General features: G+C 34.0%; 1 protein-coding gene across 1 annotated transcript in view; it reads right to left on the reverse strand.

Annotated features, from left to right (window-relative positions):
* The window catches only part of LRP1B (LDL receptor related protein 1B), a 1,892,531-nt gene that overhangs the window by 70,034 nt on the left and 1,794,666 nt on the right, over nt 1-27,831 (reverse strand). The window contains exons 80-83 of the mRNA XM_031008804.3: nt 23,680-23,796; nt 21,813-21,986; nt 19,904-20,029; nt 12,855-13,019 (exon numbers count right to left, since the gene is read on the reverse strand). Coding sequence (XP_030864664.2) covers nt 12,855-13,019; nt 19,904-20,029; nt 21,813-21,986; nt 23,680-23,796 — 582 coding nt within the window. The remainder of the gene's footprint in view (nt 1-12,854; nt 13,020-19,903; nt 20,030-21,812; nt 21,987-23,679; nt 23,797-27,831) is intronic.

The following is a 27,831-nucleotide window of genomic DNA, read 5'->3' on the forward strand; positions in this document are numbered from 1 at the left end:
GGCTTCTGAAACACTAGCTTTATTGATTTCTCTTTTGTTTTCTGCCTGCCTTTTTGTACAACTGTCTTTATGTTTTCTCTTTCTGTCTCTCAAAAAGTGTTCTTCCAAACTTCTTTCTGGTGATATTACCCAATTTTATGGCTTAAATATTTATCTTTCTGTCTAAATGCCTCTGTCCCAATTTTCTGATTCTGGGCTCATTCTTCTTCCTAAACTTCAGACCTTCAATTTTACTCCTTGTATGTTTCCATGTTGATGTCTCTGGACAGTTGGTAAGTTCATCGACTCTTCCCACTCCCTAAAAGAGTAAACTTTGTCCTCCATGGCATACATACTTTCACTAGACTATAGCTGTTTTTAGCGTTAGGTCTACTTCATATTCAAGTTGCACTCTGTTAGTTAGCAAAGTGCTTTGCTAGATAATTACTATGATGGTTCATTTTATGTGTCAACTAGCCTGGGCAAAGGGATGCCAAAGTAGCTGGTAAAATATTATTTCTGAGTGTGTCTGTAGAGGTGGTTGTGGAGGAGATTGGCATTGGAATCAGTAGACCAAGTAAGAAAGATATTTCCTCACCAGTGTGGGTGGGCATCATCCAATTCATTGAAGGCCCAAATAGAATAAAGGTGAAGGAAAGGTGAATTCTCTTTCTTGATCTGGGACATCCATCTTCTCCTGGCTGAGGACATCAGAGCTCCCAGTTCTTGAGCATTCAGACTCAAAGACTTACACCTGAATTGCTTCCTCCTCCCACCCAGTTGCTCAGGTCATTGCCCTTAGATGGAGAGATACACAATTGGCTCCCTTAGTTCTCAGATTTTTAGATTTGGACTGAATCACATGACTGCCTTTGCTGGTCCTTGAGTGTGCAGACAGTATACCATTGAACTCCTCAGGCTCCATAAGCACATGTACCAATTCCAATTATAAATCTCCTTCATATATATATATATATATATATATATATATATATATGGACATACACACACACATATATATCTTATTGGTTCTTTTTCTTTGGATGATACAAGTATATATGCATAAAATAAATGGAGATTAGTTTATTTATACAATTTTTCTTCATAGATAGAAATTCTTTACATATATCTTCTAAAATGTTCCAGCAATTGGTCATACCACAAAGTCATAAAAATAAACTCTTTTTTATTTGTTATTTATTTATTTATTTGAGATGGGGTCTCACTCTGTTGCCCAGGCTGGAGTGCAGTGGCACAGTCTTGGCTCACTGCAACCTCCACCTCCTGGGTTCAAGCAATTCTGCTGCCTCAGCCTCCCGAGTAGCTGGAACTACAGGCACCTGCCACGATGCCTGGCTATTTTTTTTGTATTTTTAGTAGAAATGGGGTTTCATTATGTTGGCCAGGCTGGTCTCGAATTCCTGACATTGTGATCCTCCTACCTCAGCCTCCCAAAGTGCTGGGATTACAGGCATGAGACACCACACCTAGCCCATAATAATAAACTCTTACAATTTAACTTGATAGCAAATAATAGCTAATGTCAAATATGGTGAAGACGTAATTAAAATCACTAATCATCTATAAAAAATATTATTTTTTAATAAAAAATCTTTTTATTATACCTTAAATTCTAGGGTACGTGTGCACAACATGCAGGTTTGTTACATAGGTATACATGTGCCATGTTGGTGTGCTGCACCCATTAACTCATCATTTACATTAGGTATATCTCCTAATGCTATCCCCCCCCCTCCTCCCACCCAATGACAGGCCCCAGTGTATGATGTTCCCCTTCCTGTGCCCAAGTTTCCTCACTGTTCAATTCCCACCTATGAGTGAGAACATGTGGTGTTTGGTTTTTTGTTCTTGTGATAGTTTGCTGAGAAGGATGGTTTCCAGCTTCATCCATGTCCCTACAAAAGACATGAACTCGTCCTTTCTTATGGCTGCATAGTATTCCATAGTGTATATGTGCCACATTTTCTTAATCCAGTCTATCGTTGATGGACATTTGCGTTGGTTCCAAGTCTTTGCTATTGTGAATAGTTCCGCAATAAACATACGTGTCCATGTGTCTTTACAGCAGCATGATTTATAATCCTTTGGGTATATACCCAGTAACGGGATGGCTGGGTCAAATGGTATTTCTAGTTATAGATCCTTGAGGAGTCGCCACACTGTCTGCCACAATGGTTGTTGATGGGACTGTAAACTGGTTCAGCATAAAAGTGTTCCTATTCTCCACATCCTCTCCAGCACCTGTTGTTTCCTGACTTTTTAATGATCACCATTCTAACTAGTGTGAGATGGTATCTCACTGTGGTTTTGATTTGTATTTCTCTGATGGCCAGTGATGATGAGCATTTTTTCATGTGTCTGTTGGCTGCATAAATGTCTTCTTTTGAGAAGTATCTGTTCGTATCCTTCTCCCACTTTTTGATGGGATTGTTTTTTTCTTGTAAATTTGTTTGAGTTCTTTGTAGATTGTGGATTGTAGCCCTTTGTCAGATGAGTAGATTGCAAAAATGTTCTCCCATTCTGTAGGTTGCCCGTTCACTCTGATGGTAGTTTATTTTGCTGTGCAGAAGCTCTTGAGTTTAGTTAGATCCCATTTGTCAATTTTGGCTTTTGTTGCCATTGCTTTTGGTGTTTTAGACATGAAGTCCTTGCCCATGTGTATGTCCTGAATGGTATTGCCTAGGTTTTCTTCTAGGGTTTTTATGGTTTTAGGTATAACATTTGAGTCTTTAATCCATCTTGAATTAATTTTTGTATAAGGTGTAAAGAAGGGATCCAGTTTCCACTTTCAACATATGGCTAGTCAGTTTTCCCAGCACCATTTATTAAATAGGGAATCCTTTCCCCATTGCTTGTTTTTGTCAGGTTTGTCAGAGATCAGATGATTGTAGATGTGTGGTATTATTTCTGAGGGCTCTGTTCTGTTCCATTGGTCTATATCTCTGTTTTGGTGCCTGTATCATGCTGTTTTGGTTACTGTAGCCTTGTAGTATAGTTTGAAGTCAGGTAGGGTGATGCCTCCAGCTTTGTTCTTTTGGCTTAGGATTGCCTTGGCAATCTGGGCTCTTTTTTGGTTCCATATGAACTTTAAAGTAGTTTTCTCCAATTCTGTGAAGAAAGTCATTGTTAGCTTAATGGGGATGGCATTGAATCTATAAATTACCTTGGGCAGTATGGCCATTTTCACGATACTGATTCTTCCTATCCATGAGCATGGAAATTTCTTCCATTTGTTTGTGTCCTCTTTTATTTTGTTGAGCAGTGGTTTGTATTTCTCCTTGAAGAGGTTCTTCACATCCCTTGTAAGTTGGATTCCTAGGTATTTTATTCTCTTTGAAGCAATTGTGAATGGGAGTTCACTCATGATTTGGCTCTCTGTCTGTTATTGGTATATAAGAATGCTTGTGATTTTTGCACATTGATTTTGTATCCTGAGACTTTGCTGAAGTTGCTTATTAGCTTAAGGAGATTTTGGGCTGAGACAGTGGGGTTTTCTAAATATGCAATCATGTCATCTGCAAACAGGGACAATTTGACTTCCTCTTTTCCTAATTGAATACCCTTTATTTCTTTCTCCTGCCTGATTGCCCTGGCCAGAACTTCCAACACTGTGTTGAATAGGAGTGGTGAGAGAGGGCATCCCTGTCTTGTGCCAGTTTTCAGAGGTAATGCTTCTAGTTTTTGTCCATTCAGTATGATATTGGCTGTGGGTTTGTCATAAATAGCTCTTATTATTTTGAGATATGTCCCATCAATACCTAATTTATTGAGAGTTTTTAGCATGAAGAGTTGTTGAATTTTGTCAAAGGCCTTTTCTGCATCTATTGAGATAATCATGTGGTTTTTGTCTTTGGGTCTGTTTATATGCTGGATTACATTTATTGATTTGCGTATGTTAAACCAGCCTTGCATCCCAGGGATGAAGCCCACTTGATCATGGTGGATAAGCTTTTTGATGTGCTGCTGGATTTGGTTTGCCAGTATTTTATTCAGGATTTTTGCATCGATATTCATCAGGGATATTGGTCTAAAATTCTCTTTTTTTGTTGTGTCTCTGCCTGGCTTTGGTATCAGGATGATGCTGGCCTCATAAAATGAGTTAGGGAGGATTCCCTCTTTTTCTATTGATTGGAATAGTTTCAGAAGGAATAGTACCAGCTCCTCCTTGTACTTCTGGTAGAATTCGGCTGTGAATCTGTCTGGTCCTGTACTTTTTTTGGTTGGTAGGCTTTTAATTATTGCCTCAATTTCAGAGCTTGTTATTGGTCTATTCAGGGATTCAACTTCTTCCTGGTTTAGTCTTGGGAGGGTGTAAGTGTCCAGGAATTTATCCATTTCTTCTAGATTTTCTAGTTTATTTGCATAGAGGTGTTTATAGTATTCTCTGATGGTAGTTTGTATTTCTGTGGGATCGGTGGTGATATCCCCTTTATCATTTTTTATTGCGTCTATTTGATTCTTCTATCTTTATTAGTCTTGCTAGCAGTCTATCAATTTTGTTGATCTTTTCAGAAAAACAGCTCCTGGATTCATTGATTTTTTGAAGGGTTTTTTGTGCCTCTATCTCCTTCAGCTCTGCTCTGATCTCAGTTATTTCTTGCCTTCTGCTAGCTTTTGAATGTGTTTGCTCTTGCTTCTCTAGTTCTTGTAATTGTGATGTTAGGGTGTCAATTTTAGATCTTTCCTGCTTTCTTTTGTGGGCATTTAGTGCTATAAATTTCCCTCTACACACTGCTTTAAATGCGTCCCAGAGATTCTGGTATGTTGTGTCTTTGTTCTCGTTGGTTTCAAAGAACATTTTTATTTCTGCTTTCATTTCGTTATGTACCCAGTAGTCATTCAGGAGCAATAGTAAATATTATTAAGGTCTATATTTTATTTAAATATTGTATTGCTTATAAGAAAAATGGAAATGTCTTGGAATCTCATAGAGTTTTTTAAATTTCACTTATATCACATGTCCCTTACATAGCAAAATCTGTCTCAGTAAAAATGGCTGAATATAAAATATTTCACCACTAATATTTAAAGGAACAATATCAATTTGGTGCAGTGTTAAGTAATTTGTTTTTGGTATTAGAGAGAACTTGGAATAAAGTCACGTTTGATATTTAAATTGTGTAACTTTAGAAAACATAGATTTCCTCTCTACATCACATTCTGTAAACAGCAATAGCAAAACCTATTGTGTTCAGGTAAAACACATGGCACAATGCCTGCCACATAGCCAGTCCACAGTAACTGGAAGTTTTACTATTAGTAGTAATATTGGCATTATTACTACTATTAATATTATTATTATTAAACAAATTATCTATGCTTAGGCTATTAAACTTGACTGAGTATATGCCCTCGCTAAGAAGCTTCATATAAAATCCTATTGCTCATTTTTTTCTTGATTTTATACTTTTGGACATAAGATGCCCATAAGAATTCATATATATCAGTTGAAATAATATATTTTTAAGTATATAACAATAGAATATTTTCTATTATATGGATAAATGACTGCATGGATATTGTAAAGATTTATCCTTAAAGGAGCATTAAATTTATATGATTTGGTTAATTGTACCTCTAGTAAATGGACCTATTTAACTGTGTGTCACCTTTAGTAATATACTCATAGTCAGCTATTTCTTTGATATGGGCAGATAGTGCTGATTTTCAGTGATAATAAGTAATGTATTAGAGCACTTAATTTGGAATAATCAAAGTTCTCAGATTCTGGTCTTAATACTTAACCAATCTAGATCACATCTGAAAAATGCCACAATGTAAACATCACAGAGTAATAAAAATTAAGTAACGTATCTAAGGACTTTAGCAGAATTCTTATTTATTGAGCATTCACAATATAGCAATTGCTACATTAAAGATAATAATTTCCAAAATAGTATACTATGCTCAATATAGAAATTACTACCTATTTGCTAATAATTTTAGAGTAAAATTTGTTGGGATACTTATTGTCAAGTAATATATCAATCACTATTGACACCCATTTTCTCAAAAGCAATATACTTTCATTTGAATATTGTAGAGGTATTCGATGTTGATATTTTTCAATAACTTACTGCAAACCTGGTGAGTGTCTGTCTTTAAAAGCTAGATTTATTTGATAAACCATTCTTAAACTGATTATGAAAACACTATTTATTGATATAACTTAATGACTATTTAATGTCAAAGTATGTAAAAAACCCTCTCTAATATTGGACAGATATGTTATGATTTATTTTCCTCTATCTACACAACGCTTGAACAAGTATGGCTGATTGCCACAAAGGAATGCTAGCAAAAGTAATTCCTTCTGAGCTTTCTGTGACATAGTGACCGATTATTATTTCTGTGCAGTAGAGACGTGCTACTGAGCATTATTAGTCTGCTCTCTTTTTAAGCCAATTTTTAATTCATACTTATTTGTCTATGTGAACCATGATGCTTACCCCCATTTAGCTTGGTCCTGGTTGAGTCAGTCTGGTGCTTTCAAATTTTTGTCTTTGAGTATGATGTTTTATACCTAACTAACTAGTTTTATGTATATACATGATTTTTTAGGTCAGTTGGTCTAATAAAAACATTGAGTGTAAGGAATAGCAGTATTTAAGTGACACTTAAACTGCAGAGCATACTTATAAATGTTTATATTTAATGCCCTTCTATGAAAATACTATCAAAATATGACATAATACTTAAAACATTTCTACTATTTGGACAGTAGCCACATTCCTGTCCCTTTCTATAGCACAGACATCATAAACTGAGACAAAGTACCACTGTGTCATCCAGTTAGTTACAGGATTGCAATAGAAAAGCCTATCTCCTGACCTCTTGTCCCCAAGACTACTGTCCTTTGTGAATCTGTCTTGACTTCAGACTTTGATTCAAGTAATAAAAGTTCTGAATGCTTTAAAAAAATGCTAGTCTTTTCTATAAGGAGATTTGACATTCTACTTTTCTACTTAATGTAATGTTTTCCTGGATTTAAAGTGAGTGTCCACTTATAAATAATTTTAGCAAGGTGACTATAGCTGTCAGGTTTTCTTAAGCATAAAAAAGATTACACAGAACTATTCAGCAAAGCCTGACAAAGAAAAAGAAGAATTGTGAGCTTTATCTAGCTCCCTCCCAGGTACTTCTTAATATCTTCTGATATGCTTCAAATTATAGGTCACAATTTATTTATACTTCTAGAAGGTTTATTTTCAGCCAGCATTGTGGAAATAAGATTGAAGCATTTTTGTCTTTTCTGTGAATATAAGTAAGCTAACTTAAGCCTTCTAACATTAGCCCAGAGAGCCGTAAGATTGAATAGTTTAGTATTGCTCTCACCATATGGTCCAAACGAATCACTAACTGTGACTCATGAAGCCAGCAGCAACATTCGACAGACTCTTACTTTTATTCTCTCACAGGTATCTTATGAAGATTCAAAGGGAGAGAACAGTGTCTGGCACTTAGTAAGCAACCAGTAAAAATAATTATCATGATCCTGACAATATTTTAATTTCTAATAATAGTTTCTAATATAATTATTGTTGCTATTTTAATTTTCAATGAAAACAATAATACATGTTAATAGTGGCATATCTGGAAAATACAAAAGTATAAAGAAAGATCTATTTCTTTATACAGATATTTTGTGTATACATACTTTCCCTACTAGGCTCATATTATACAGCAGTTGTATATCCTGTTCTTTTTGAATTTCAATTTTATCTCCAATTTTGTAATACTACAAATAACATAATCAAATGTTCTCACTTCTAAATTTTGTTTTTTTATTGCTACATAATCCTTAGGACATATTTCAAAAAGTGTTAATATTTAGTCAAAGGGCATTGACAACTTTTTAAACTCTTGCTGAGTGTTTCAAAATTGCTTGCTGCAAAGTTTGCATCATGAACATTTTCTTCTGGTAGTGATTTGTAAATGCTGGTTTCATCCATGTCTGACTGGGCTCCTCCTCTGCTTTCTGCTCCCCAAACTCCTGCATATATGTATGAGACTTATCTTTTGTCACTTTCTTATTATGCTTTCTGTGTTTTTTCTACTTGCTTTGTTGGAGTTATAATTTCCTATATCACATACTCGTTAAATTATATTCTCTATTTTGTGTTTTCAATTTTAATATCATTAATTATTTACCTGAAAATGATCATACTGTCTAACACAATCTACAGATTGAATGCAATTTCTATCAAAATACCAATGCCATTTTTCCCAGAATTAGAAAAAGCAATCCTAAAATTCATACGGAACCAAAAAAAAAAAAAAAAAGGCCTGAATAGCCAAAGTGATTATAAGCAAAAAGAAACAGGAGGCATTACATTACCTGACTTCAAATTATACCACAAGTCTATAATAACCAAAAGAGCATGGTTCTGGTATAAAAATAGATACATGGATCAATGGAACAGAATAGAGAACCCAGGAATAAAGCTACATGCTTATGGCCAACTGATCTTTGACAAAATTAACAGAAATATACAATGTGGAAAGGACATCCTATTCAATAAATGGTCCTGGGAAAATTGGATTGCCACATGCAGAAGAATGAAATTAGAGCCCTAACTCTCACCATATACAAAAACAAACTCAAGATGAATTTAAAATTTAAATGTAAGAACTGAAACTATAAAAAATGCTAGAAGAAAACCTAGGAAAAACTTTCCTGGACACTGGCCTAGGCAAAAAACTTATAACTAAAACTTCAAAAGCAAATTCATCATAAACAAAAGTAGATAAATGGGACTTAATTAGACTAAAACACTTCTGCATAGCAAAATAAATAATCACAAGAGAAATATAAATAAAAATCACAATGAAATACCATCTTACATCAGTTAGAATGGCTACTATTAAAAAGCCAGAAAATAACAGATGGCAAGGATGTAGAGACAAGGGAACACTTATACGCTGTTGGTGGGAATGTAAATTAGTACAGCCTCTATGGAAAACAGTATGGAGATTTCTCAGATAGCTAAAAATAAAACTACCATTGGATACAGCAATCCCACTACAGAGTATATTCACCTAATGGGAAAAAAATATCATTATATCAAAAATATATGGCACGTGTATGTTTATAACAGCAATATTCACAACAGGAAAAATATGCAATCAACCTACGTGTTCAAGCAAATGACTGGATAAAGAAAATGTGGCATACACACACACACTATGGGATACTACTTCGCCATAGAAAAGAAGAAAATCATGTTTTTTGTAGTAACATGGATGAAACTGAAGGCCATTATCTTGAGCAAAACATCTCAGAAAGTCTATTACCACCTGTTCTTACTTATAAATAGCCAAATCATGTGTACACGTAGACATGTTGTGGAATAATAGACATTGGAGAAGTGGAAGGGTGGGAAGAGGGTAAAGGATAAGAAATTACTTAATGGGTAAAATGTACACTATTCAGCTAATGGTTACACTAACAGTCCAGACTTCACCACTACACAGTATATCCATGTAACAAAACTGCACTTGTATTCCCTAAATTTACGCAAATAAAAAAAGCCCCCAAAAAAGGCAAGTAGAACCAAATATCCAGTTTTCAGCATTTTCTAAATATAATTAATACCTATGTTAAGGGAGCTAGGATGCAAAGATTGATTGAAATGTCTGCTTCATTTAAATGAGAAGTCAAAGAAAAGCAAAGATGGGCAGTTTAAATGAATGTTCACTCTTTAAGATATCAGTTGGGTGACTGTGGATTTGATGCCCCACGTACATATGTGACTTGACATCCTTTACTACGTATGTTTTGTCATTAGTTTCATAATGTTCCGAAGTTATCCAAAAATTCTGGTTTAACTTGACTTTGAGCAATTCTACCATCTGATTTGGGGACAGTTACCAAGACAGAAAACCCTTGAATGAATGAGAAGGAATGCTCTTTACTTTCGGGGGAAAAAAAAATCCTTCACTGCCAAAGTCCTCAGATGTGGTGGCAGAGAGAGCTACAATGACAGCTTCTGCCTTCTTGTTGTGGTATTCACTTAAAATAAATACTCAATTCAAATGTGTTGCCCACCATATCCCAAATTGCACTTTCACCTCTTAACCTAGCTAGCTGTGCTTTTGCATATTTACAAACTCCCAAAGTAACATCTGCTTCCCCTCAGCATAACTCCAAACTTTAGGAGTAGAAGAAAGTAATTGGGAATGTTGTCTCAAAGGTACAAACCCTCTAGTTCCATTCCTCTAAATCAAATGGGTAGGAAAGTTTGACTCACTTTGATATAAACATTAAAAGACTAAATAACAGACCTATAGCAGTACAAAAATACCAAATATCATGAATATACTATAGAGAATAAATGTTCATAAAAGTAAAGATTAAGTGTAAATATAGCTGTTAACAGCAAAAACGTCTTAATGATATCTATGATGCACAAAAATTTTCAAAAATTTTCTCTATTTTCAATAACAAATGCTTAATTAATACTATGCTTTACTCTGATTTCAATTATTTTGTCAAAAGCAAATTTCATCTTAAATCTATCCTCCTATGAGCAGGTCATTAAAATGATCTACATGAATCCTTATTGATATAAAATGATCTACATGAATCCTTATTGATATAATCAATATCAAAATATTTCATTTTTAGTATCTTTTTATATGAATATAGCTCATACATTTTATTTTTAGTGTTCAAACAGTAACCTTAAGGAATGAGAAAAACTCATTCCTACATGTAAAATTTTAGTTATGCCTCACAGATGTGTACTTTTAATTAATTAGTGACATTTCTTTTCTTCAATTATTTTGTCTTATACAACTGTCATAAACTTATAAATTATAATTAAGCCTGCCCCAAACGCTAGTTATATAGTGTCCACATAGGAGAATTTGCCAAAAGGCTTAACTGTAAGTAAACCAACAATGAATAAATCCATGAATTGCTCACTGGGATTTGTTTAACCAATTAACATTTGTGTGGAGATAATGAGGTTCTACAGTCTATAATACCAAACAATGTTTTTATAAAACCACATTTTAAAAGTGAAAAATGCTTTTTAAGTGACTTAATTACATATCATATAATTATTATTAGATGCTATAAAATAAACTGCATGTCTGTATCTCATATTGAATCCATATGAGAACTAATTTATTACTAATGAGAACTAATTTATATTATTTATATTACTAATGAGAACTAATTTATATTATTAATTTAAAAAATATTTTTCCTGAACATTTTATGTAAATCAGGATATAATTGTGTGCACAGACAAAACTGAACTACAGATTTTGAGCATGCATTAAAGTTTAGACAAATGATTTGAACAAAACATTAAAAGTTGTGCTGTATCTATATACAACTCAGGATGCATCAAGACAGCAAATTCAATGTTTTGTAGAGATTTATCCCTGCGGATGCATTGCAGGTTCAATAGGCAGCAATAGTTTGGAATTCCAAATTGTTTACTTGGCCTAAGTATTTCTAAATATAAATATAGATAAATCATCCAGCTATAACACCATGGTTTTCATTATCTCAATGAGAAAATAAGTTACTAATTAAATAATAAAATTTCCAAACAATTAATTTTTTATGAGAAAAACTTTTTCCCTAAAGGAGATATTATGTGTGTTACTAAAATGCACACACGTATTCCTTGAACCTGAATTCTTATTTGTATATTCAATAAAGGACGCAGTACTACAATTTTTCCTGTAGTAACAGAATATACTTTATGAACTAGCCTCCCTTAACAGAAAAAAAATATGTGGTAAGACTCCTGTTGCCGTTTATATTTCAATCTAATCAAACTCCTGATTTTTTCAGAATGCTATTAAGTAATTAGAATAATTTCATTATGAATTAATAAGAAAATATTTATAGACATAAAATTATCTAACTTTTCCTATTAGAGTGCATTTCAGCAACAGCTTGATTTTTCAGATCCACACTGAAAATTCTTCATATAACTCTTTCAGTTAGCACTATATTAAATACTTCAAAACACAGCATAAACAATAGAAGCAGTGAGAACTCCCACTAAGATAGACATTAACCATGTAGGGGAATGTGAAAATAATATAGAATTTTCCATTTGACTAAATTTGCATTTATGGTAGTAAAATTAAATGCTCATAGATTGCACTATAATAGTTGCATAATATCCCTTGCATTAAATATTGGAATTTGCAAATTAGATTTTTATTATGCATTGGGGTTATTTTTTCCTCATGGGACATATTTTAAATTTAATACAAGTCAGTAGAAGAATATGTTTCTATGTTCATTTATGTGCTGTACAGAACACTTTCTGCAAGCATAGCTATTGCATAAATTAATAATAATCTCAAATATATCCTAGGATGTAGAAACCTTGTATTTCCAAAGCATATTATATGATACAGTGTGATGCCAAAAGAATAGATACAATTTTAGATGGGAATCAGGATGCTATCAGATTCTCTGTTACAGTTTATTTACATTTAAAATAATCCTAATTTTCAATAGCAATTGATTTTTAGCATTAGGAAAACTATTTGTGCAACAACAACAACAAAACATAAACTTTGGGGTCAAACATAGTAAGCTTGGAAAATTGGCTCTACTAATCATTCTGAGCCAGGGACAAATTATCTATAAACACTGAGCCTGTCACGTGGTACATACTCAACCCAGAGTAATTGTTAAATTTTTGGCTTGAACTTTTATATACTGAATTTAGAACAAATGCCATTGATTTAATTTTGTGTTATTATATTGTGTTAGTCTATTGTTTATTAGGAAGTATATTTGTAACATTAAGCATTTTCGATTCATATATAAGGAAAAGTGAAAAAGATTTGAAATACAATGACAATTAAATATTTACCTAGAACTGATGGTACGCAAGTTCCTCCATTCTGGCAGTAGTTGCTACAGTGGTTGACTTCACATCTTTCTCCTGAATAACTAGGCCAACAGTGACACCTCAAATCACCTTTCTCATTTAAAATGCATCTTCCTCCATTTTCACAAGTTAACTTACATGAATCATCTGTTTATGAGAAGAAATGTACAAATTAGCATGTTTTCAGGGAGTAATTTAATAAAATAATACAAATAGATACAATATTTAAATACTAGGATCTTTTGTTTCCATAAAATAAGTACCCCAAGTACGAAAGAAGAAAAAATTAAATACTGTCTGAAAACAGATAGATTCTGGTTGTTGAGTGGTAAACATACATATTAAATTAATGTGTATTCTTCTTTAAATTTAAAGCATTATTAACCTTTTCTTGTATTCGTAAAATATTGAATAGTAAAACTAACGGAAACTTTCTAAAAGTAATATATTTTCATCTTCTTTCTTTTTTATTTTACTGAGACAGGGTCTTGCTCTGTCACCCAGACTGGTGGGCAGTGGCATGATCACAGCTCACTGCAGCCTCAACTTCCTGGGCTCCAGTGATCCTCCCACCTCCACTTTCCAAGTAGCTGGGACTATATTGTGCACCACCACACGTGGCCAATTTTTAAATTTTTTGTAGAGCAGGTTCTCACTGTGTTGCCTAGGCTTCTAAAAGTATTATATTTTCCAACCAAGAAATCTTCCTTATAATATGGACAAACATAGCTTATTTTTAGGAGTAGCTGCTATTAAAAAAGAAAACTTTAAATTTGTAAGATACATTTATAGCATATGCACGCACATACACACACTATTTGTTCTATAGTGTATGCATGTGTGAATATACATAGTATAGAGAAATGTTTACATGAAGACAGACTCTTTGATGTTGGTCTTATTAACCATATATAAATGTCCCAAACTAAAAGTCATTGAGATTTGGTACAAGTTGGTGACAGAACAGTGTCAGAAACATTTCTGTGTGTAACATTTATCCTAAATGATTCCGTACAGTCTACCTACTTAATAACATTTTGACTCAGAATAAAAAAGGTTGGACATTCCTTGGGGTAGCAAAATTATTTTTAACAATATGGCAAGTATAATTTATGATAAAGATAGGTTTGGAATCATTTTCTAGGTTATTTTGCTGTGCATATTGACATGGCCTTCTCCGTTAGAAATGCTGCTTTGCTGTGAGCAACATACAGTGTTCAATGGAACAAAAATGATTGAGAAAGTTGTAAGAAGCATTCTATTCTAGAATATGCCCTTTACTATAGTAATGCCCATTTTATAGTTAAAGTAGGTAAAATCAAAACAATTTATGATCCTTTTTCAAGATGCACTGGCACATACATGACAGAAGCTTGAATATATCACTGCAATGATTTCAAGAGCATCTTTAAGCACCTCAGTGGCTTCAAATGACACAATGATTCAAGTATCATGTCCACTGTCATAAATAGAAACTGTCAGCAGTGCCATACAATTCTGAGACTTGCCTCATTGAAAAGTTTCTAATACATTGTCATGTAGGCAGGATTCAGATTGGCATTACTGAAGTTTGTATTCGTAATATGAATAACTCTCTCATGACGTAATAGAAATATAAAAAATTACGGTGGTATAATGAGACCCGTGTAGGTCCTGCTTCTGCTGCTTACTAGGCATACAAGTTACCTGATTTGAGCCTCAGTTACTTCACTTTAAAATGTCCTTAATGACAAATATACAAGTTAACTCAGGTTTGTATGACTAGTAAATAAGAAATGGGAAAAATATAAAATATAAAATTGTAACACTTTGTAAATATTAAGTACATAAGTGTTAAGTATGTACCATACACACATATACACAAATGAAAATTTGACTTCCAGCCCTTATCAACTGTATCTAGACTAGCAGTAAGATGAAGCGCTGACAGTTGGGTCTCCAAAGTGTACTGTGAAATTTCAACAGGCGAATGATATGTTCATTTGTTAAAGTAAGCAAGTAGCATTCTTATTCAGCATTATTGACCACGTGCCCAGAAGGTTTACAGAGGATGGAGCTCTGGTGGAATACCATCTAGGCAGACCTATGGGTGAGCACTGGAGGAAATGAATGAAAGTTACTGTGAGTGGACATGAATGAAAGTCACTGTAAGCAGACCTGGATTGGAGAGGGTAAAGAAAGGAATTACAATAGGTAAGTGATTTTGAAGAAATAAACAGTAAGAGAAGATCCATGGATTTTAGACTCCACCCCAAAGGTAATGTGGTGTCTTGGAAGGGTAATGTACTGGCAGGGGTTCAAATGGCAGCTTTAAAAAGCAGGGAGACTCTCAGAACTTCATATACATTATCCAGGATAGGTAAGATGATGACCCAAAATAGAGTAACGTGGGATGAATAAATGTGGATGTATTCTAAAGGTCATTCAGAGGTAAAAATCACAGCAGTGTTATGTAAAGAAAAATGAGGAAAAATTAAGGATGATTCTTCAGTTTCTGACCAGGACAATTAGGTGGGAACACAAGGATGATGGGAAATGGAGGAGTAGTTTTGAGGTGGCATACTAAATTGAAGATGCCCATGCAAATGTAAGTGGGAATCTCCAGCAAATAATTGAATACAGAGATCAAACTCTCAAGAAATATGCAGAGTGGAAATATGCTTGTTTAATTTAAAATTTACCAAAGCATTTCTAACTCAGTCAACGTTATTTGTCCTAATAAAGGTTGTGGATGTGGACAGTGAAGATAAACACTTAAGGCATTATGATCATAGATAGCATTATTATGGGATACTCATTTTTACCTGTCAGTTCTATGAAAACCACAAGGATTTTCAAAATCCTTACATGTTAGGGCATGCGCGTTACTATAACATGCCTCATTAGGCACCAGAAATTTTAAAGTACAACACTGCCTGATGAAATGGAAGTGGAGTTACATTCTTGCAAAACTCATAATAATGGTTCTATAATGAAAAAGAAAGCTGCTTTTGTCAATAACTAAATCACCCCCAGAAGCCAACCTCCAGCAATTATAATCAACTATAGGAAAAAGCAGGTGAACACTTCCCCAAGAATGAGTAATATTTGAATTTCAAATTTCTTACACAAAGATTAAAAATGTTCAGGGTGCTCATCAGTTAACAATAGCAGCCAGAGGTAGGCAAATAATTATAAAGAAATGAAAAGCTTGGCTATAGCAAATGTTAATGTCAGAAAAAAAAATAACTAGCATTTATCTTCAGCAATCAATAATTCTGAAATCCACTCGTTTATGTTCCAACTAAAATGGTCCAAACTATTTTTCAAGACCTATATGTGTAAAAGCTAATTTGAGTGTTGTTATCACTTTGATTAAATGTAAGATTTTCTCTTACAAGAATGGGCTTTGAGGTTTCTGAAATCATGCCTTTTAAGCAGGGTTGAAAGAGCAAAACACATCTCCAAAAAAAGTTTTAGATCGTGGATAAGTGTGTATGTGGATAAGCAAGATTCCTTCTTTCAAGCATAAAATGATACAATTTGGTGACTTAATGCAGCAAAAAACTTGTTTCATTTTCTTACCTACTTCAAAGTGACATATTGATTTTAAAGGGCTATGTGTCTACTTTTTGCAAGGTATTGTGCTAGCCGTTCTATGCACGTTATTGCTAGAATTTCCAATAGCTCTGGAAATGGGTACTCTGGGTGACACAGAGATACTGGGATGTATTGTGTGACGATTAACAGAGTGGACCACCTACATTCACCCTGGGGTGCCACCATTTACTAAGTAATGTTAGACAATCAAATGAGCTTCTAATGCTTCCATTTTATCTGTAAAATAGGAGAAATTGCTAGATAATAAAATCTGAAGATTAAATAAATTCATATATAATATGTCTACAAACATACATAGACTTATGCTTTCCTCACAGGTTTTCAAAATATTTAGTATTATTACTAATGTCAGTGATAGTAATATTAGTAGTATTTATTGTTAATTCGATGTTATATAGAATAAACTGAGACCAAGGGAGGCAGGTGTAGAGTCCAAGCACAACAAAGTTATTTAAGTGATAGACTTTGGCCTAATCTAAAGCTTCATCTCAGCCCTGTACTAGGTCATGTCCTTGCAGGGTATTCATAGAGTTTAGTTTGTTGTACACATAATTTGGACCAAACAAAGAGGAAAGGAGGAGGATTATGTAGAAGAGGTTGTGGAAACATGGGATTACACGAAGAGGATTACGTAAAAGAGGAAAGGAAAACCAACAAAAACTGTCTGAAACTTGACTCTAAACAATACTTGTAACATCAGAGCCAATGTAAAAGTCCCTTGGTAGCATTATTAGTTTATTTCTGTGCATTATCCTAACTAACTCTCCTAAATGCCTCTCTCACCCAAATTTTCTAAGTAGATACAGTACAGAGGAGGCACCTGTGAGGGCAATGGGTAAGGGATTATGTGGAACTGCTGAAGGTATGACATTTCTACAGAAAAGTTGTCGACAGTTAAAGGATCTGTTTCTGAGAGGTTAAGTGGAATATAACACAGGAACAGAAAACCAAATACCACATGTTCTCACTTATTAGTGGGAGCCAAATGATGAGAATGCATGGATACACAAGAGAAACAACACACACTGGGGCCTTTGGAGGGTGAAGGGTGGGAGGAGGGAGAGGATTGGGAAAAATAACTAATGGATACTAGGCTTAATACCTGGGTGATACTTTGCAGAGTTTACCTCTATGACGCAGGCAGAACAGCTTTTGAGAACGTGGTACTAACAATATTTGGAAATGTTCACTTGATTCTCTTATTCCCCCATCACAGTTGAGATAACAGCTACTCTGATTGGGAGAATGGATAAAGGGGAAGGGAGCATCCCAGTGCCATGATGGCATCCCTTTTCAATAATTGGCACCAAAATGCCCGTCCAAATCCCAGTGCCATGATGGCATCCCTTTTCAATAATTGGCACCAAAATGCCCGTCCAAAATACCAATCATGATTCACACTTAGCTCTCTGTTACGAATTTTCCAACCTTATTACCCAAAACAGGGCTTCACACTTCTACACACTAACTAAAATGAATGACTTATTATTTCCTTTACCCACCATATTTCCATACTTCTCAGACAGCTTTTCTGTCTCAGTGTCCTCCTCCCTCCTTCCATTTAATCTAAATCCAATCTGCCTTTGCAGACCTTGTTTAAATGTCATATCCTATAGGAAATTCTGACTGATCCCCTATTTGAATAATAATCTGAATTCTCCTAATAGTTTTAATTCTGTCTCTTCTGTGGCTTGTGTCACTGTCCACATAAACATCTATTTATTGGTGCTTATCTTACTCATCAGTTCATCTTTTCAAATGCTTCGGCTCTGCATATCAAATGCTTAAAGAATATAAAATGAAAGTACTACAATAGTTTTAGACACTGAGTGCCTTATAAAGAGCACAAGTCTGCAAATTGGATGTAACCTTCAGCAGAGAACAAAGAGAAAAATCATGCAGAGGTGGAGACGCTGACTGTGAGGGTAAGGACCCAGAGTCCACGTGAGGAGTGCATTCTAGCAGAGGGAAATACAACAGGTAACAAACCCTGCCATGAATAATGTCTGTACCTCGTTGGAAAACGTTTGCTGTGATCCTCCAATGATTTTGGAGCACTACATTTTTTTTTTCCTTTTTGTGGAGAATGGGTACTTGCTATGTTGCCCAGGCAGGTCTCGAACCCCTGGGTTCAAGCTGTCCTCTGGTCTCTGCCTCCTTAAGTGCTGTGATTACAGGTGTGAACCACTGTGCCTGGCAAGAACACTGCCTTTGTGTCTGTGACATAAAATTTAGTATGTGTGGCCGGGTGTGGTGGTTCATGCCTGTAATCCCAGCACTCTGAGGGGCTTAGGCAGGCGGATCACCTGAGGTCAGGAGTTCAAGATCAGGCTGGCCAACATGGCAATATCCCATCTCTACTAAAAATACACACACACACAAAATTATCCAGGCATAGTGACACATACCTGTAGTCCCAGCTACTTGGGAGGCTGAGGCAGGAGAATTGCTTGAACCCAGGAGGTAGAGGTTGCAGTGAGCCGAGATCATGCCACTGCACTCCAGCCTGGGTGACAGCAACACTCTGTCTCAGTAAGAATGAATGAATAAAATTAAAATAATTTTTAAAAGTATTATGTGTGGATTTTCTTTTCTTTTAATAACAATATTTTCCCCATTATACCTAATGTCTTGAATATGAGGTAACTTATTTATTGTCAGTCTAGCTGGATATTCAAGAGACATATTTTCTTTCCTTGTGCTACCATACTGTTTTGTGTTTTTTTATTTTTTGTTATTTAATATTTAGCATCTGAAGTAATGTTTCAATTTTTATTGATTATTCCAGCTTCTAGCTTCTGAAATACAAACTGCATGAATGAAAAAAATCTTATCCATTTTGTTTCTAAGTTAGTTTTTAGTTTTTACATTAGTGTTACGCCTTCCTTCATCAGCCCTCAAAATATTTATTATTATTATTCTTTGTGGTAATAGCAGAAGCAGTAGTAATAGTAGTAGTAGTATTCTAAGTCCCATTTTACAGAGAAGAAGCCAAAATTTGGTTTCTAAATTAATTCTCAATTTCTAAGTTAGTGTTTGGCACACAAGAGGTAATCAATAGAAACGTACTGAATAAATAAATGGGTTTTGGGGCTGAGTTGAAACCCAAAGCAGAATGTTCTCAAAAAATATTGTCTTATCTAACAGAAGAGTTATAAAAATATCTCTTTTGGGCCTGTGAGTGACTTCAAAGTTCTTGATCTGTTGTTAAGTGCCTGTAAATGTTCAATGCTGCTTTGTGAATAAATGCAGAATGAATTGTTTGAAAGTCTTCTCCAGAGAAAAGTACAGTTTACACAGGCATTCAAGAACCGCTGCTATCAAGGTAGCTAAATTGATGATGGAACAGATAATTTCACTCTGTTTCACTAGGTGTGAAATTTTATGATAAGGATTAATTCATTATTTACAGAATAATAAAGTATACCTACCTAACAGGCTGTCATCATTGCAGGTGCCATTAATCAAATATTTTCCTTCTGGACACACACAAGTGGCCCCAGAAGGATTTAGCAAGCAAAGAAATTCGCATGCTAAATCCAAGCATGGATTGGGTACTGGTTAAACAAAAGAAAACAAAGAAATGTGTAAATATAGATACAATAGGCTTCAAAAGCATAAAATTAAATAAGGCGAAATGATTAATTAGCAACGTTGAAAAGTAATCACATCAAATTTCCACTGATGTTGCGTACCTCACTCAATATCATCATTCTCCTTTATAGGTGAAGAAAAATTACCCAATGCTCATCATTAATAGTAAGTTTGCCTTATTTATATTTTCCAAAAGAGAAGAAATTATTCAAATCTATACTTTGTTACTTTTGCATCTAATTGCTTTTGGCATAAGAGTTGGTCTTAGAACCTGAAGTACCATTGGGACTGTGTTGGAAAGCAAAGCCAATGGAAGTTTTGGGGGGGATCTAACCTTCATTTCAACAGCTTATTTCACAGAGCTGTTCTAACAGACAAAAACAATCCCCCCGCCTTGTATTTATTAACAAAAAGGATGAAAATGCATATGTAGCTTGTCAGTACAAGGTACAAATGAAAAATACGACTTTTTTTTTGAAAAAACATGTCTAAAGTGGCTTCCTTTCCATCAAGTAGGAGTTTGTATGCACGTCTAAATGTGTGCCATACATATTTTTGTTTAAATTTTTATGCAGTCAGCATCCTTTGCAGTCATAGCTGATTTTTGACCTTTCCTAGAGATTATTTCGTCAGAATTAAACAGAAAGGGCACCCAGGTAGCTGAGCTGGTGACTATGAGAGTGGCTTTTTTTCTGGAAGAACCACGACTCAAATGCCTATTACATTCAAGACAGGGTTTTGTTTACTTTTTATGAATGTGGCAATATTCAACTATGAATATAAATTAAACAACTGGAGGATGAGAGAAACTGTCCTCATATTAACCTTGGAATCTTATATGCCAAATTATTGGTAAAGAAAGAGCAGCAAGACTTTGGATAAAATTTCAGGACGTTTTAGGAAACTATATTTTGTTTTATCTGTTGTGAGAAGTGATTTGAATAAACATCAATTGTTATCTTTCCAGATAAATGCACCAAACAAGATAAAATCCATTTCATTTGCCATAAATAGTAATTACAAATAACCCTTGAACAGCATCTTGAAGAGTGAACTGATCATTAGAATTTCAGCCATATTATTATTTTTCACTTTGTTCTTCAATGTTTTTGATAGCTGTGTTAGAAACATATTTTCAAGAGAATTACCTTAATTGACTTACCCACTCCTTTCTAGGAGGGAGACTGAGAAAATATACAACTCTTGGGAAGAGTTCTTTTTGTATATATTTAAGAATGATAGTTAATTGTTGATTAGTAATAAGAGTCAAAATGGCTAACAATAAATTTCCTTACTTGGATAGTTCGTCTATACACTCACAAGGTTCTATTAACACCTAATGCTAAATGATGAGTTAGTTACTGGGTGCCGCACACCAACATAGCACATGTATACATATCTGCACATTGTGCACATGTACCCTAAAACTTAAAGAAGTATAATAATAATAAAAGAATTTTAGAAACAGAATAACAGATTATTGTAAGAAAGACAGTTTTAATTTCAAGAAAACACGGCCAAATGCTGAACATTTTCCCAATTACAGCAGAAATAGAATTATCGAAATAGAATTATCTGTATTTTGACTTTGGTAAGTTGAAAATGTCTAGTGACATCAAAATTAAAGTTACTTAAGTTACTGAGGTTAAGACATTTACATAGTTAAGATATTTAAAAATATATTATTTTGAGAGACACAAGAAAAAATTTACCAATATAGACAACTTCATAATATATTATACTTACAATCTAGTTGTTTATAACGATGAGATATCAAAACACCTTTTGTTTTATCAATATTTAAAGCTAAGTACTCTACTGAACCATGGCCAAATTTTTGTACTCGAAATACACCATTTTTAGGTCCTGCTCCATATATATAATCTTCAAAGATATCGATCCTATGTGGATGTAATAAACCTGGAATTTTAAAAAGGCAGTTATGAAAGTTTTAATGTATATACTCAGACTTTAAAAACTGTGTTTATCCAAGACGATATTGAAAACCTTATTACTGTTTAAAAATAAACTTTCAGAATTGGAATATTTACAATATTAGCTATGAAGTTCTTAGAATTAATATATCTGAAGTAAGGATATGCAATACAGTAAACATGTTACTTAAAACATAAAAATACACTTCCATCATCATTTAACCATCTTTACCATCACAAAGCATTTTCTGGGGGTTATTTGCAGACTAATCCTCTCTGCTATGCAGTTGACAAAAGAAAAGCCAATGTTATCTGTAGTATAAAAACAGGCAATTTACACAACTCAGTTTGTGTTCTGGATCAAATAAATGATCAAATTACATGCCCAAATGACTGGTTTATTAAGCAATCAATCAGTTGATTTTTAACGAGTAAATCCAAAAATAATATTTGACATTACTATTATTCATTTCAGAAGTGGAATAAACAGTTAAATGAAAATCATTCATCTGATTAGTTTGTCTAAAAATAATAGTAACCATTATTTTCACATCTTGTGACTTATTTTCAGAGATTTTATAGAAAGAATAACTTTTGAAACTGAAATTTATAACAAAACGACATTTATATTTTACTAATTATCTAGAGGTTGTAAAGTATAAAGTGTCTTTATATTCATATATTTTTCTTTGCTGTTTCATGAAAGGGTAAAATGTGTACCAAAGCCAGAACAAGTTAACTTCATTGTATTTAATTACAGGGATGTGAACTTTTTTTTTTTTCCATCTGAGGCCATTGATAAAAGAAACACACACACACTTTAGGCAAAGGCACAATAAAAATTTGATTTAGTTGTTTTTCTTTTAACTTGCCTGTGTTATTTAAAAAAAAGGGAAGCAAAGCTATATTCAGTAAATATATAACATGCAAATATAAAAATTTAAAGTGGATATGATAATTTGTGGTTACAAAAAAATTGTGGGAAGGGGTTGAAGTAGGGAAAAGAAAGTGAAACAGAAAGGGAAGAAATTAAATTCAGCAGAAAGAACTGAGACAGCCAGGCAGAGAAAAATTATGAGGAACAGAAGGGAGTTGGAAATATGAGACAGTAAAAAATAGGAGCCAGGCAGATAGGTGGGCATAAAACCGGTATAGCAACAGAGGAGCACAAGTAGATTAAGCAGTCACGTAGATTAAGCAGTCACTGGTGGTTGGTAGAGTTAAATGGTCATTTTTGACACATCACTGTTTATGTGAATAAGGGTATATCCTTCAGTGGTAACAATCGTTACTGTGATATTTTGCTACATACAGTAACTCATTGTTTGCTTGTTATTGCAATTGAAATAAAAGTTAGTGTCCACAGGTGCTGATCTTGACTACTAAAAGTGTTCTGCTCAGAATGGAATAGCCACGGAAGCCACAGAATGAAATTATTTTCTGAATCTGGGCAGCAATGGCCATGTTTGTTCAAGTCAAGATGGACAAACTTCTGCCCTGGCCTCTATGTTTTTCCGGTAGGAATGAAAATTTTAATTACTAGTAAGCCTTATAAGTTGAAAGGAGAAAGAATTTAAGAAAGAAAATCCAGAATGCAAAGTATCCATACTTACATGTTTGTATTAGTATTTAACACTCTCAGTAACAATTAAAAATGAAGACAAAAGCACTTCACAAACCTTGTTTGCTGCTGACAGAGACTACTGAATTAGAGCCATCATACAGAACACTGCCAATGATGGAGAGCTCAAAGTCAGCCCAATATATGCGTTCACTAAAATAATCCACAGCCAAACCTGCAAAATCAACACAAACAAGACAACTAGTGCAAATAAATTTGAAATCATTCAAAATCATACTTTTGCTTCTTATTGTATAATTACACTTGACATTTGTCTTCAAGCATCATAGAAATTACCTGGTGCCCATCATGATACTGTAGAAATTAGAAAAAGTAACTCAGTCTTTATCTCAAATAAATACATGGGTTCAGACTACATGGCATTTACTTAACAAATTCTAGCAAAAGTCTTATTTCACATAGGAAAGTCTGCCCTAAATATCCCTTCTAGCCATATTTGTGGTTTCTTAATTTTAGCTATTCTCTAATAGACTTTTCTTTGATATTTCCATTTTCATCTTCATATTACATGGAGAATGAATTCATTATTTAAATCATTTATCGGACCATTATTTAAAATGAATTAGTATATGTATTTTTAATTCCTTCACGAAGGTACAGTTCTCAGAATATACAAGGTTCATGTATTAAAATATATTTTCACTCATTCAGAGTTGGCCTATGGTGTTATCGGATATCTGTGTGCATGCTGAAATTAATGTGACTAAAGATTGATATTAGCTGGGTGTGGTGGCTCACGCCTGTAATCCCACCACTTTGGGAGGCTGGGGCGGGAGGATCACAAGGTCAGGAGATTGAGACCAGCTGGCCAACATGGTGAAACCCCGTCTCTACTAAAAATACAAAAATTAGCAGGGAGTGGTGGCTGGCACCTGCAATCCCAGCTACTCTGGAGGCTGAGGCAGGAGAATCACTTGAACCTGGGAGGCAGAGGTCAGTGAGCTGAGATCAGCCTAGGCAACAGAGTGAGACCCTGCCTCAAAAAAAAAAAAAAGTTTATGGTAGGGAAGAATAAACAGTAAAGTTCTTGATTAAAGTTCTAGTGATACTTAAATTAATTTTCTCGGAGAGTGCTTGTCTTCAGTTTCATCACAGGTAGATGTCAGTGAATGATAATGGACTGAAATAATACACATAAAAATATTTTTCTACTTTTTTAGTTTCATTTTTAGTTGCATTTTTTGATTTCATGAATGTGATTGGAATCCATCCAGTATATTTTTGTAGAAATATCATCAACACAGAGAATATCTAAGAAAGTAAACTTCCTTCAATATGGAAGAGTAATATGTATGACTCATGAATTCTATAATAAATCTTCACTGCTGTAGATTAACTTTTGTGACATAGCTACTGTCTGAATATGACATATTGCATACTTTGGAAGTACAATGCAGTTAAATACCTTAGGCAACTGAAGAGTGTTCCCAATGAAAACATTCAATAAGCAACTGAAGTACATTTTAATGGCAACGCAACTGAATGAAAGGTACTTTTGAGTCTGTGCTAGACTTTTATTCCTGTGTAACTGGACCAAGACTTACTAATCAGAATGGAAATAATCCATGTTGGAAACCACTAGTGAATAATTCTTCAGTTAAATACAAATATTTAGCTCACGTGTAATCAAACTAAATATTTTGTTCCTCAAGTAATGTATAGAGACGTATCATGCCTGACCAGATCCTGAGAAATAATAATTAAGCAAGTGGTCATTGTTTTACTGGTTTCTGCTCAATTATTAAACTGCTATTTGAAGTCATGTAAGAAGATATGTTTTTGCATTTTCATGTAGAATTATGAGTAATACGAACCACAAATTACCCAGTTTTTTGCTGCTGCTCCTATAGTTCAAAACAGTTGACTGAGAAGGAAGGGTTAAAAACATAAAACAAAAACAAGGTTCTCTCTCCTCTACCAACGTGCTACAATAAAGAAGTAGCTAAAACAAAAACCTGTTCCCGGTAACATTAGTTTTAGACTTAAAAACATTAATATTGATAATCACAGAAAGGAAGAAAACAGTGAGTATGTAATCCAATTTAATCAACAATATTGTTTTTCAGAAGCAGTAAAAAGTTCTCAAAAGTGTCACATATTGCATTATTGGTCTAGGTTTGTCTAAGGCCCACTTTTATCAGCTCTGGCCATATTTTGTACTATTGGATGGAATTACATCTTGATAAAAATTATATAACAAAGTTTATGGATGAGTGGAATTTATACTCCAAAAATCCACAAATCAATACTTTTGATTTTTTATTAAGCCCTTTAATAAAAGAGATAGTCTTCTAAATTAAAAAGTTAATAAAGGAATCAACTAACTTTTCCTGTTATAGAGATGAGAATCAAGTTTATATGAAAAAAGTTCATGTCTATCTTTAAAATATCATGTCTTCTTTTGCTCTGTAATAAAGAACCAATAATAAAATGGAAAAAAATCAATTCTCAAGAAACTCATTTTTATCTGAACAGAGGAAGATGAATATTTGGAACCAAGTCACTAGGAGCACAGAAAATTTGAAATAAAATGTCATACTTGTTTTAATTAAGTATATAATAGAATCACAATTTGAACAGTTTATAAAAGATACAGACATAGGCTCACTAAGTTTTAGTGACACAGGATAATGGAGCTAATTATGTAGTCATTTTCAGTATATCTCCCTTGATACCAAGACTACTTTATATTTTAGGGATTTTAAAATTTCACTCTTGTCAAACTCTAAAATTTTCTAAGATCTACTAGTTCCCCAATTTCCACTGTAGGCTGGAAGAAAATGAAAGAAAAAAAAATGAAGAAAACAAAATATTATGTGAAATGACCACAGTATTAAGAGGCAGGACTTGGAGAGAACAATAAATTTAAATCACTGTTTTTCAGAACTAGAGAAAATTATATACATTGTTTTAATGGAAAGCCAACATTTGTAAGATAGTAATAACCATCAAGTGTGAATTACCATATTCTTGATTTAAGAGGTGATAAAGGAGCCAAAAAAACTGGATACATACCATTATGTCAAATTTATTTTAAAAAATTGTTAAAGTATTTTTTGAGTTAGATTCCCTACTTAGAGTTTCAGATTAGAAACTACATTTAAGTCATGTTTTCATACACACACACACGCACACACACACATCTATTTATGACAGTGATGGTAAACTAAATTCAAATAACAGCAAAATAATCCTAACATTCATACCCACTTTATTTAACTAGAGACATTATGTTGGCCAACAAATTTGCTTATTGAATCAAACAATTATGAGTGGTCCAGGACCAGTATGTAGTTATTTATTTTCTTAGAAATTGCTGCAATCTGGGGGAGCTAGGAGGCAATGTAAATAAGCTTTTAAATATCAAGGAATGTAGTTTGAAATCAAACTCATGTAATACTACATACTCTCTTTACTGGATGCAAAGCTGGAAAGTATCCTTGTCTGACACACCATTCATTAACCCTACATACTCATGGGTACCTCTCCTGTACCACACACTGCCAGGTACTATGCACAGAGCAAACAACAAAAGAGTTCATGTTCCTCATACCTCAAAATAATAACCATTTATGACAAACCCATAGCCAATATCACACTGAATAGGCAAATGCTGGAAGCATTTCCCTTGAAAACTGGCACAGACAAAGAAGCCCTCTCTCACCACTCCTATTCCACACAGAATTGGAATTTCTTGCCAGGGCAATCAGGCAAGAGAAAGAAAGAAAGTGTATTCAAATAGGAGGAGAGAAATTCATAATGTCTCTGTTTGCAGATGACATGTTCCTATATCTAGAAAACCCCATCTTCTCAGCTCAAAAGCTTCTTAAGTTGGTAAGCAATTTCAGGAAAGTCTTAGGATACCAAATCAATATGAAAAATCACAAGCATTCCTATACACCAACAATAGGCAAGCAGAGAGCCAAATCATAAATGAACTCCCATTCACAGTTGCTAAAAAGACAACAAAATACTTAGAAATACAGCTAACAAGGGAGGTGAAGGACCTGTTCAAGGAGAACTACAAACCGCTACTCAAGGGAACCAGATAAAACACAAGATGAAAAAAACCTACCATGCTCATGGGTAGAAAGAATCAATATTGTGAAAATGGCCATACTACCCAAAGTAATTTATACATTCAGTGCTATTCCCATTAAACTACCATTGACATCCTTCACCAAATTAG

This window comes from Gorilla gorilla, chromosome 11 (genome assembly GCF_029281585.2).
Source record: "Gorilla gorilla gorilla isolate KB3781 chromosome 11, NHGRI_mGorGor1-v2.1_pri, whole genome shotgun sequence".
In the NCBI taxonomy this organism is placed as follows: Eukaryota; Metazoa; Chordata; class Mammalia; order Primates; family Hominidae; genus Gorilla; species Gorilla gorilla.